This window comes from Vulpes lagopus, chromosome 21 (genome assembly GCF_018345385.1).
Source record: "Vulpes lagopus strain Blue_001 chromosome 21, ASM1834538v1, whole genome shotgun sequence".
Lineage (NCBI taxonomy): Eukaryota > Metazoa > Chordata > Mammalia > Carnivora > Canidae > Vulpes > Vulpes lagopus.
In genome coordinates, this window is record NC_054844.1 from 5,886,175 (window position 1) to 5,898,730 (window position 12,556).

Consider the following 12,556-nt stretch of genomic DNA (forward strand, 5'->3'; position numbering starts at 1 on the left):
TCATCTAAGCAAGATATCCTGATAACTGAGAAGAGTGAAGAGACAGAAGTGGATTAGCTTAGAAGATAATTAGGAAGATCAATGGACACATCTTGTTCATGAATTGGTTGTGAAGGTTGAAGGGAAGAATCAATGATTCTTGGAAACCTGGTTGGGTAGTGGTACTATTATTAATCAAGGCATGGAACATTGGAAGAACAGTAGATTTACAAGAGGAAGAAGGTGAACTAACTTTTGTATGTATTAAATTGGAGATGTGAGTGGAATATCCACGTGGAAATATCCAAAAAGCAGAAAGATATTCGACTAATAAGCCTATGAAAAGGTCAATATAATTAATAAGCAAAAAAATAGAAATGTAAATAACAGTACTTCCCACCTAGCATATTAATAAATAACAACAATGATGACAGTAACAACAATAATAAATAGAATTTGCAAAGATTGGTGATATGACTAATCTTCCATCCTGCTAGGAAAGTGGGGTGGTGGTATATAAAATGAAATGAAGAGCCATTTAGGAATACATATGAAAGTAACACCTCACTTTAGGGAAATAGTCTTCAATTTTGGCAAAGATTTAAATTTTGTTTCAAAGATGTTTATTGTTGCATTGTTCATAGTAGTAAAAAATTGAAAATACCTGCCAATAATCAAGGTTTGGATGAATGCTTGTGATAAAATTTTATTTACCATTCAAAACAATGCTTTTGAAGAATATTCAGTGACATGGAAAGATATTCAAATATATCATTAAATTTTAAAAAACTGGGGCCTCTGGGTGGCTCAACTGGTTAAGCCTCTGCCTTCAGCTCAGGTCATGATCTCAAGGGTCCTAAGATGGAGCCCCATGTTCATGGAGCCCCATGTTCGTCCCTCCCCAAGCAGGGAACCTGCTTCTCCTCCCTCTGCCCCTGTTTGTGCTCTCTCTTGCTCACTCTCAAACAAATAAAATCTTAAAAAAAAAAAAAAAGCAAGTCAAAATTTCACATGATCTCGTTTTTGATGTAAAAATGTTTTAGAAAGTAACTAAAAAGGACTATACTTATTGTGAGCATTTCATAATGTACAAATTGTAAAATAACTGTTGTACACCAAAATTAATACAATTTTGTATATGTCAACTCTATTTCAATTAAACATAAAGAAAAAAGTAAGTGGAAGGACATGATCAAAAGGTTTCCTCTGGTTCTCCCCAAGTATTAGGACTACAGGTGTTTTAAACGTTTGACTTTTTATTTTTTAAACTGTCTACCATGAGCATTTTTTTACTTTTATAATAATAAAACTAATAAATAATAACAAATAAAAATTTTTAAGCAGTAATGCTATTAAAGACCATTGTCTTTATTATTTTTAAAGACCATTGTCAGAGTATAATGGTGATAAAACCCTATTACCAGCATGGGCCTGGTGAAGTGAGAAAAGAAGGATGAGCCTGAAATTTAAGGACAGAGACTCATCAATCCACTGAAATTATAAACAACTTTTTGCATGAATACATATATACATTTATGTATTTTCTGTGTCAAAGATCCAAGCAAAAGTTGTTCCTCAATAAGAATTGAGTATTAAAAAAAAGAAAAAGCAAAAAAAAAAAAAAAAAGAATTGAGTATTTATGTTCAAAACTAAGTAAAAAATTTTTTAAATAAGAAAAGAAGTACATTTTCCAGCAGGGCGTGCGCGGGGTCGCAGGGAGCTGACTTCGGCGGCGGCGGCGCGATGACCACGCTCCCGGCCTTCACGTGCGATGACCTGTTCCGCTTCAGCAACATTAACTTGGATCCACTTACAGAAACTTATGGGATTCCTTGTTACTTACAGTACCTCGCCCACTGGCCAGAGTGCTTCATTGTTGCGGAGGCACCTGGTGGAGAGCTATGGGTACCTGGAAGAGAAAGATGACAAGAGACCCATCAATGGAGAAGGTGCCAATTTAAATATGCACAGAAAATCTTACTTTTATTTACCACACTTTTCCTGATCAATCCCCAAACTGGACTCCCTATGGCCTTCTTGCTTGGTTTTTAGCTGAAGGTGATATTTAAACTTGAGTTCTAAGCCAAAACATTGAGAGTTATTTATTTCCTTCATGTATCTTCCCAAGAGGTATACTTGTTAATAAACTTCTGTTTAAAAGCAGTTTTCTCTGGCTGGTAGCAGAGAAAGAAGTCAGATTTTGAGCATGAGGAAGATGTGATGCATGTTTGTTGACTTTGAAGGTGGAGGGAGCCAAGCGGCAAGGAATGTAGGTAGCTTCTAGGAGCTGAGAGTGGCCCTGGCTAACAACCAACAAACAGGCTATGATTACAAGGAATTGAATTCTACTAATGATTTAGAGGTCCTTAGACATGAATTCTTCCCTAGAGGCTACAGAGCCCAAATTAGCTGATACCTTGATTTTGGCCTTGTGAGACATAGGGAAGAACCCGTTTAGGTTCACCTTGGCTTCTAACCTACAAAACTGTCTTGTTTTAAGCCACTAATTTTGGGTCGATTTGTTATGCAGCAATAGGAAGCAAATCCACTTACTAACTTTTCATTCTAATTGTTTTATGACTTATTCTTTTCAGAATTGTATATTTGCCTCTTTATCTTTAGTTCTGATACTTTTTGCATTATGTATTTTGATACTTCATTATAAGTTTCATAAACATTTAGGATTACTATGTCTTTCTGGTTGATTGACTATTTTACTATTTTAGAAATTTCTCCTTTATATCTGGTAATACACCTTGTTTGGAAGACTTTCTTGTCTGATATTATTAATATAGCCACACAAGTTCTCTTATGCTTATTATTGCAAAGTATTTCTTTTTCTGATTTTTGTTTCTCAACATATTTATGTCTTTATGCTTAAAATGTGTCTTCTGGAGACAGAATATAGTTGAGTTCTGCCTTTTAATCTCATCTAATAGTCCAAGAGTCAGCAAAATTTTTCTGCAAAGGGCTAGATAGTAAATATTTTAGGCTTTGTAGGTTTTACCATTTTTGTCAAAAGTGTTCAATGTGCTAAAAAGCAGCCAATCCATTTATGTATTCCACCAAAATTTACAAAAATAGATGGGGTTTCTGGTTTCCAGTCAAACTTGGAAGTTATTTTGTCCTAACAACAAATAAAAAGTTGATTAAAATGAAAATGAACAACTCTTCTCAGATCCTTCAGAGAATTGAGATCATTGGCCAAACCACTGCCAAATTAAAGAGACAGATACAGAGAATCACAACTTAGTGGAGAAGAAACTCCTCAGGAATCAGTTCTGGGATGGGAAAACCTAAACTGTAATTGATGAATTACTAGAGGCCCAATATGAACAATTCTGAGGTTAAAAACTCCTTAGGGGGTCCAGTTTTAGGAGAGTGCCCACACTTTTATTTACCTCTAGGAGCCCAGATTTACACAGTAAATATTAGAGAAAAATCTGTGCTTCTAGCAATAGGAAGAGAAAATAATTTTGACATATGCTAGAGTATTCTTTTTCTTTTTAACAAGACTGCCTTCAAGAAAAACTATTTTACCAGAGCCTAACCTTGATGGGGCTTTATCAGAGCCTAACCTGCTTAGAGGGAGGAGGGAAATACCCAACTATAGCTCCTTTGAATTATCTTGTTCCACCTAAGTGTGTGGGGGCAACTGAGAAGCATTTGTAAAGTTCATAGTCCTGGATACAGGTTCATTAAAAGATTGAAACCTAATCATAATATTATATAATATTTCTTTTCCCCCTATACCACCTTATCACCGCATCACTACCATGGTTCTTTTTACCCAGTACATTACATACAGATTTTAATAAAAAATTACAAGGCACATTAAAAAGCAAAAAGCATAGTTTGAAGAGAGCAAAGCACCATAGCTAGCCTCAGAAATATCAAAACAGTTGGAATGATCAGACCAGGAATTTAAAATAACTATAATTAATATGGCAGGCTCACTAATGGACAAAGTAGACAAAAAAAAAAAAAACAAGAATAGATGGGTAACATAAGCGGAAAGAAAGCCTCAGAACATAAGCCTCAGAAATATCAAGGAATGATATTCCTTGGAATATCAGTTGGAATGATCAGACCAGGAATTTAAAATAACTATAATTAATATGGCAGGCTCACTAATGGACAAAGTAGACAAAAAAAAAAAAAAAACAAGAATAGATGGGTAACATAAGCGGAGAGATGGAGATCCTAAGAAATAATAAAAAAGAAATGTTAGAAATCAAAACCACTATAATAAAAATGAAAGATGCATTGATAGGCCCATTAGTAGATTGGACCCAGCTAAGGAAGAATCTCTGAGTTGGAGAATATGTCAATAGAAACTTTAAAACAAAGAGAAAAAAGACTGACAAAATGAGTAGAATATTCAAGAATGGTGGGTCAATATGTGAGGTATAACATACACATAATGGGAATACCAGAAGGAGAAAACAGAGAGAAAGGAACAGAACAACTGAAAATCCCCCAAATTAATGGCAGACATCAAACCACATATTCAAGAAGCTCAGAGAACACAGAAAAGGATAAATGCCAAACTTCCCAAAAGCAACAACAACCCCCCCCCAAAAGTACACCTTGACATCCCATATTCAAACTTCAGAAAATTAAAGATGAAGAAAAAATACTGAAAGAAGCAAGTTGGGGGGGGGGGGCAGTGCTTATCTTTGGGAAGATAGGAATTACATCTGAATTTTCCTCAGAAATTATGCAAGCAAAAAGAGTGCAGTGGAGTATTTAGAGTGTCAGAGGAAAACTCCACCAATCTAGAATTCTGCATCTTGCAAAACTATTCTTCAAAAGTGGGAAAAAAAGGACATTTTCAGACAAATGAAAATTGAGGAATTTGTTCCAATAGACCCGCCTTGCAAGAAAGTTATAAGATTTTCAGTGAGAAGGAAAGAACATATGTTAGAAATCAAGATCTACGTAAAGAAAAGTATTAGAGAAGGCATAAATAAAGGTAAAATAAAAACTTATTTTTCTTATTCTTAATTGATCTAACAGATAATAGTTGTTAAACAATGGCAACAATGTTATTTGATAATTATATCTTATTTTTAAAAAAGATTTAATTAATTAATTCATTCATTCATTTATGAGAGACACACAGAGAGAGGCAGAGACATAGAAGGAGACACAGGCTCCCTGTGGGGAGCCCAATGTAGGACTTGATCCTCGGACACCAGGATCATGTCCTGAGCTGAAGGCAGATGCTCAACCACTGAGCCACCCAGGCATCCCGATAATTATATCTTATGAACAAGTGAAATGAATGACAATAATGATACAAGGGATAGGAAACAGGAATTTGGAATATTTTATTATAATGTTCCTGTAGTACCTGTGAAACATTATACTGTTATTTGAAAGTGGATTTGGATTAGTTGAAAATGTATATTGTAAACTCTAGAACAACTAAAATAAAATTTAAAAAGTGGTATAATTGATATATTAAGAAAGGAAAGAAAATGGAGTCATATAAAATGATCAGTTTGAACACAAAAGGCAGGGGCAATTGGGTGACTTAGTTGGTTAAGCATCTGCCTTTGGCTCAGGTCATGATCTCTGGTTCTCCAACCCCATTTCAGGCTCTCTGTTTGGTGGGGAGTTTCTTCATCTCCCTCTGCCCCTCTCCTTGCTCTTTTTCTCTCTCAAATATACAAATAAAATCTTTTTAAAGAACCACAAAAGGCATAAAAAGAGGGGAAGGCAAAAATAGGAACAAATAACAAGGCCAATAAGTAGGAAATATTAGCAAATATGGGAGTTATTAATCCAAATGTATCAATAGTCATCTTAAACATCAGTGGCCTAAGTATAACAGTGAAAAACAGATTGTAAGAGGTAGATAAAAAACTAGACCTTATGTTGTCTACAAGAAATCCACTCTAAATGTAAAAATGCACATATATTAAAAGCATAAGGATGCAGAAAATACATCATTCTAACACTAATAAAAGAAAACTAGAGTAGTTATAAGAGCAGACTTCAGGATAAGGAAAATTAGCAGAAATAAGGAGGGGCATTACATAATGATAAAAGGGTCAATTCTTAAAGAAGACATAACAATGCTTAATATGTATGCATCTAACAGCAAGTGTCAATTTGCAAGAGGTAAAAACTGATAGAACTGCAAGGAGAAATAGATGAATCCACTCTTATACTTGGAGACTTCAGCACCCCTCTGTATATACTGAACAGATCTAGCAGGCAGGCAACAGTCATGAGATAGTTGAGCTCAATACCATCAATCAACTGGATATGATTGACATTTATAGAATACTTCATTCAAAACCAGCAGAATATTCATTCTTTTCAAGTTCACATGGAACATTTACCAAGGTAGACCACATTTTGGGCCATAAAACTAACCTTCACACATTTAAAAGAATAGAAACTGTGCAATACATGCTCTTAGACCAAAATGGAATTAAAATAGAAAGAACGCTGGAAAATTCCTACATACATGGAGATTAAACAACATTCTTCTGAATAACACAGGGGTCAAAAATGAAATCTCAAGTGCAATTTAAAAATACTTTGAACTAAGTTAAAATGAAAATGTAATTTATCAAAGTTGTAAAATGGCAATGAAAGTAATGCTTAGTGGGAAATGGATAACATTGAAAACACATATTAGAAAAAAAGACTTAAATCAATAGACCTAAAATCAATAATATAAGTTTCCACCTTAGAAAGCAAGAAAAAGAAGAGTAATTTAGATCTGAAAGAAGTAGAAGGAAAGAAATAATCAAAATTAGAAAGGAAATAAGTAAAATTGAGAACAGGAAATCAATAGAAAAATCAATGAAATCAAAAGCTAATACTTAGCTTTAGACTAACAAAGTTGATAAGCTTCTATACAGGCTTGGTAAAAAAGAGAAGACACTAACAATATAAAAAATGAAAGTGGGGACATCACTATAGGTTCCATAAATATTCAAAGGATAATAAAGGGATACTATGAATGAATAACTTTATGCCCACAAATTTAATAACCTAGCCGAAATGGACCAATTCTTTGAAAGACGTGATCAGCCAAAACTCACACAAGAAGTACACAATCAAAATGGGCCTATATCTATTAAAGAAATTGAATCAGTGATTATCAACCCTTCAAAACAGAAAGCACAAAATCTGGATCAGTTCACTTGTGAATCCTATCAAACAGTAGTGAAAAAAAGTCATACCAATTCTCTACAATCTCTTCCAGAAGATAAGGGCAGAGAAAATACTTCCTAACTCACTCTTTGAAGCTAGTATTACACTAATACTCAAACCAGACAAAGACATGACAAGAAAACTGAAGACCAATGAACAGTGATGTAAAAATCTTCAATAAAATATTAACAAATTGAATCCAGCATTGTATAAAAATAATTATACACCATGACCAAGTTGGATTTACCTCATATATTCAAGCCTGGTTCAACATTAAAATATTTAATGTAATCCTTCATATTAATAATCTAAAGAAGAAAAATCACGTGATTATATCAATAGATGCAGATAATACATTTGACTAAATCCAATATCCATACTATAAAAACTAGGAACAGAGAGGATTTTCCTCAATTTGATATAGAACATTTACCAAATCTCTGAAGCTAACATCATACTTAATGGTGAGAAACTAGGAGCTTTCCTACTAAGAACAAAACAAGAATGTCCCCTCTCACTACTTCTTCTTAACACAGTACTGGAAGTGCAACTAAGGCATAAGACAAGAAAAGGAAATAAAAGAATCACAGTTTTGGAAGGAAGAAATAAAACTATTTGCTCAGAAGTGATGTTATTGTCTATGTAGAAAATATCCCCAAATCAACAAAAAACTACCTGGAACTAAGAAGTTCTAACAAGGTCACAGCATACAAGGTTAATATATACAAAAGTCAATGGTTCTCCTATATACTGGCAATGAACAATTGGGATTAGAAATAAAACCATAGATCTTGGATACTAGTCCTTTATCTGATATGTCATTTGCAAATATCTTCTCCCATTCTGTAGGTTGTCTTTTAGTTTTTTTTTTTTTAGTTGTCTTTTAGTTTTGTTGACTGTTTATTTTGCTGTGCAAAAGCTTCTTATCTTGATGAAGTCCCAGTAGTTCATTTTTGCTTTTGTTTCTCTTGCCTTCATGGATGTATCTTGCAAGAAGTTACTGTGGCCAAGTTCAAAAATGGTGTTGCCTGTGTTCTCCTCTAGGATTTTGATGGAATCTTGTCTCACATTTATTAAACTCAACACCAAAGAAACAAACAACCCAATCATGAAATGGGCAAAATACATGAACAGAAATCTCACAGAGGAAGACATAGACATGGCCAACAAGCACGTGAGGAAATGCTCCGCATCACTTGCCATCAGGGAAATACAAATCAAACCCACAATGAGATACCACCTCACACCAGTGAGAATGGGGAACATTAACAAGGCAGGAAACAACAAATGTTGGAGAGGATGTGGAGAAAGGGGAACCCTCTTGCACTGTTGGTGGGAATGTGAATTGGTGCAGCCACTCTGGAAAACTGTGTGGAGATTCCTCAAAGAGTTAAAAAATAGACCTGCCCTACGACCCAGCAATTGCACTGCTAGGGATTTACCCCAAAGATACAGATGCAATGAAATACCGGGACACCTGCACCCCGATGTTTCTATCAGCAATGTCCACAATAGCCAAACTGTGGAAGGAGCCTCGGTGTCCATCGAAAGATGAATGGATAAAGAAGCTGTGGTCTATGTATACAATGGAATATTACTCAGCCATTAGAAACGACAAATACCCACCATTTGCTTCGATGTGGATGGAACTGGAGGGTATTATGCTGAGTGAAATAAGTCAATTGTAGAAGGACAAACATTATATGGTCTCATTCATTTGGAGAATATAAAAAATAGTGAAAGGGAATAAAGGGGAAAGGAGAAAAAATGAGTGGGAAATATCAGAAAGGAAGACAGAATATGAGAGACTCCTAACTCTGGGAAACGAACAAGGGGTGGTGGAAAGGGAGGTGGGCGGGGGGTGGGGGTGACTGGGTGACCCATCTGGGCACTAAGGGAGGTACTTGATGGGATGAGCACTGGGTGTTATGCTATATGTTGGCAAACTGAACTCCAATTTAAAAATATGTAAAAAAAAAAAAATAAAACCATAATACCACTACATTAGAACCCACCAAAATTAAATACTTCAGTATAGATCTAACAAATATGTACACAATCTCTATGATGAAAACCACAGAACTCTGATGTACAATATCAAAGAACTAAATAAATGGAGAGATATTTCATGTTCGTAGATCAAAGACCTAATATTGTTAAGATGCCAGTACTCAACTTTATGTATAGATTCCGTGCTCTTGACTAAAATACCAAGTTATTTTGTGGATATTGACAAACTAATTCTGAAGGGTTTATGGAGAGGCAAAACACCCAGATTAGCCAATGCAGTAAGAAGAAAGTTGGAGAATTGATACTACCTGACTTGAAGACTTACTTATAAAGCTACAGTAATCAAGACAATGTGATAGTGGCAAAAGAACAAATAGATTGATGGATCAGAACAGAGAGCTCAGAAATAGACCCACATGAATACAATCAACTGATCTTTGACAAAGGAACAAAGGCAATATAATGAAGAAATAATAATCTTTTCAACAAATGACACTAGAACAACAGGCCATTCACATTTTTTAAAAAAGTGTATTTATAGAGCTTACATCCACCAAATCCAAAAATCCATCCATCCAAAAATTAACTCAAGATAAATTATGGGCCTAAATACAAAATACAAATCTATAAAACTGCTAGAAGATATGAGAAAACCTAGATGATCCTGGGTTGGGTGATCAACCTTTAAATACAACATCAAAGCATGATACATGAAAGAAATAATTGATAAGCTGGACTTCATTAAAATTAAACAATTCTGTTCTGGAAAAGATGGTGTCAAGAGAAGAAGAAGATAAGCCACAGACTGGGAGAAAATATTTGCAAAGACACATCTGATAAAAAAATTTGTTATCCAAAATATTCAAATACACTTAAAATTCAACAATAAGAAAAAAAGCAATCCTATTAAAAAATGGATAGGGGCACTTAGGTGGCTCAGTCAGTTAAGTATCTGGCTTCAACTCAAGTCATGATCTTGGGATTAAGCCTCCCGTTGGGCTTTTTGTTGTTGTTGTTTTTTTAAAATAATAAATTTATTTTTTATTGGTGTTCAATTTGCCAACATACAGAATAACACCCAGTGTTCATCCCATCAAGTGCCCCGCTCAGTGCCCATCACCCATTCTCCCCCACCCCCCGCCCTCCTCCCCTTCCACCACCCCTAGTTCGTTTCCCAGAGTTAGGAGTCTTTATGTTCTGTCTCCCTTTCTGATATTTCCTACCCATTTCTTCTCCCTTCCCTTCTATTCCCTTTCACTATTATTTATATTCCCCAAATGAATGAGAATATATAATGTTTGTCCTTCTCCAATTGACTTATTTCACTCAGCATAACCCTCCAGTTCCATCCACGTTGGGCTTTTTGCTTCAGTGGGGACTGTGCTTAACCTTCTGCCCCTCCCTCCAGCTCATACTTTCTCTCTGTCCCTCTCAAATAAATAAAATCTTCAAACAAAATGGACAAAAGAACTGAACAGATGGTAAATAAACATCTGAAAAGATACTTAACATTCATATGCATTAGGGAATCGCAAATTAAAACAACAAAATACCATCACACACTTATTAGAATAGCTGAAATCTGAAACACTGTCAACACCAAATGCTGATTAGGATGTGGAACAATAGGAACTCTCATTCAGTGCTAGTGGAAATGTGAAATGGTATAGCTACTTCGGAAGACAATGGGCAGTTTCTTAGAAAACTAAATATACTCTCTACATATTATCCAGTAATTGCATTCCTAAACAAGTAACCCAAATGAGTTAAAATTTCTGTCCACACAAAAATCTTTATTCACAATTGCCAAAACTTGGAAGCAACCAAGATGTCCTTTAGAAGATGAATGGATAGGGATCCCTGGGTGGCGCAGCGGTTTGGCGCCTGCCTTTGGCCCAGGGCGCGATCCTGGAGACCCGGGATCGAATCCCACGTCAGGCTCCTGGTGCATGGAGCTTGCTTCTCCCTCTGCCTGTATCTCTGCCTCTCTCTCTCTCTGTGTGACTATCATAAATAAATAAAAATTAAAAAAAAAAAAGATGAATGGATAAATAAAATGTGTATATCCAACAATGTAATATTTATTATTCAGCACTAAGAATAAATGAGCTATCCAGCAATGAAAAGACAGGGAAGAACCTTAAATGCATTTACTAAGTGAAAGAAGTCAATCTGAGTGTGCTTTATAGTCTATGACTCCAACTACATGACATTCTGGAAAAGGCAAAAACATGGAGACAGTAAAAAGATCAGAGATTGCCGGGGTTTGGTGGAAGAGACAAATAGGCAACACACAGAGGATTAGGGAAGTGGAATCATTTTAAATGACACTATAATGGTGAAGACATGCCATAATATATCTGCCAAAATTCATAGAATGTATAATATCAACAGTGAACTCTATTAAAAACTATTGATTTTAAAGATAATGATGTGTAAATGTACATTCATTGATTTAAACAAATTTTAAACTAGCGCAGGATATTCCTCCACTATTAAACTAGTGGAGGTGGGGATCCCTGGGTGGCTCAGCGGTTTAGCGCCTGCTCTGGAGTCCTGAGATCTTGTCCCATGTCAGGCTCCCGACATGGAGCCTGCTTCTCCCTCTGCCTGTGTCTCTGCCTCTCTCTCTCTCTCTCTCTCTCTCTCTCTCTATCTCATGAATAAATAAATAAAATCTTTAAAAATAAATAAATAAACTTGTGGAGGAAGTTTATGTGTGTGCAGGGATAAGGAGTGTATGGGAATTTTCTGTATGCTGCCCAATTTTTTTGCAAACCTAAAGCTGCTCTAAAAAATTAAATCTATTTTTAAAAATAGGTGGCAGGCTGGATTTGGCCTTGGGATTATAGTTTGGCAATACCTGAGTTAGTCTAACAATTTTTGCCTTTAATTGATGTATTTAGTCTCTTTTTGTAAAATGTAATTATTGATATGGTTGAGTTTGAATCTACTGTCTTGCTATTTGTTTTCTATTTATCTCATCTGTTTTTTGTTCCTCTGTTATCTTTTTTCTCATCTTTCTTTGGCTTGATTAATTTTTAAAATTATTTTGTTTTAATTTCTCTATTTTTTTCCTATTATGTTCTATTTGTAGCTCCAGGGGTTAAAATATTCATCCTTAAATTATCTATCTAGATAAATACTATATAATTGTTAGATATTATATAATTTTATTTTATTAATTTATTTTTAATTTTTTAGTATTTTTTATTATATAATTTTAAATTTAATATTTTTAAAATGTAGAAGCTCACATCAGTGTAATTCCACTACCTCCTCATGCTTTGTACTATTATTTACATATTTAACTCCTACATGCATTATAATTACACCTTACTATGTCACTATTTCTGCTGTAAACAGTCATTTGTTTTTCAAGATTAAAAG

The 12,556-nt window shown here is 34.8% G+C and overlaps 1 protein-coding gene across 1 annotated transcript in view; it reads left to right on the plus strand.

Moving 5' to 3' along the window:
* The first annotated feature begins 1,751 nt into the window (after nt 1-1,751).
* The window catches only part of GALNT8 (polypeptide N-acetylgalactosaminyltransferase 8), a 68,449-nt gene continuing 57,644 nt past the window's right edge, over nt 1,752-12,556 (plus strand). Inside the window, exon 1 of the mRNA XM_041736396.1 lies at nt 1,752-1,929. Within this exon, the coding sequence (XP_041592330.1) occupies nt 1,752-1,929 (178 nt within the window). The remainder of the gene's footprint in view (nt 1,930-12,556) is intronic.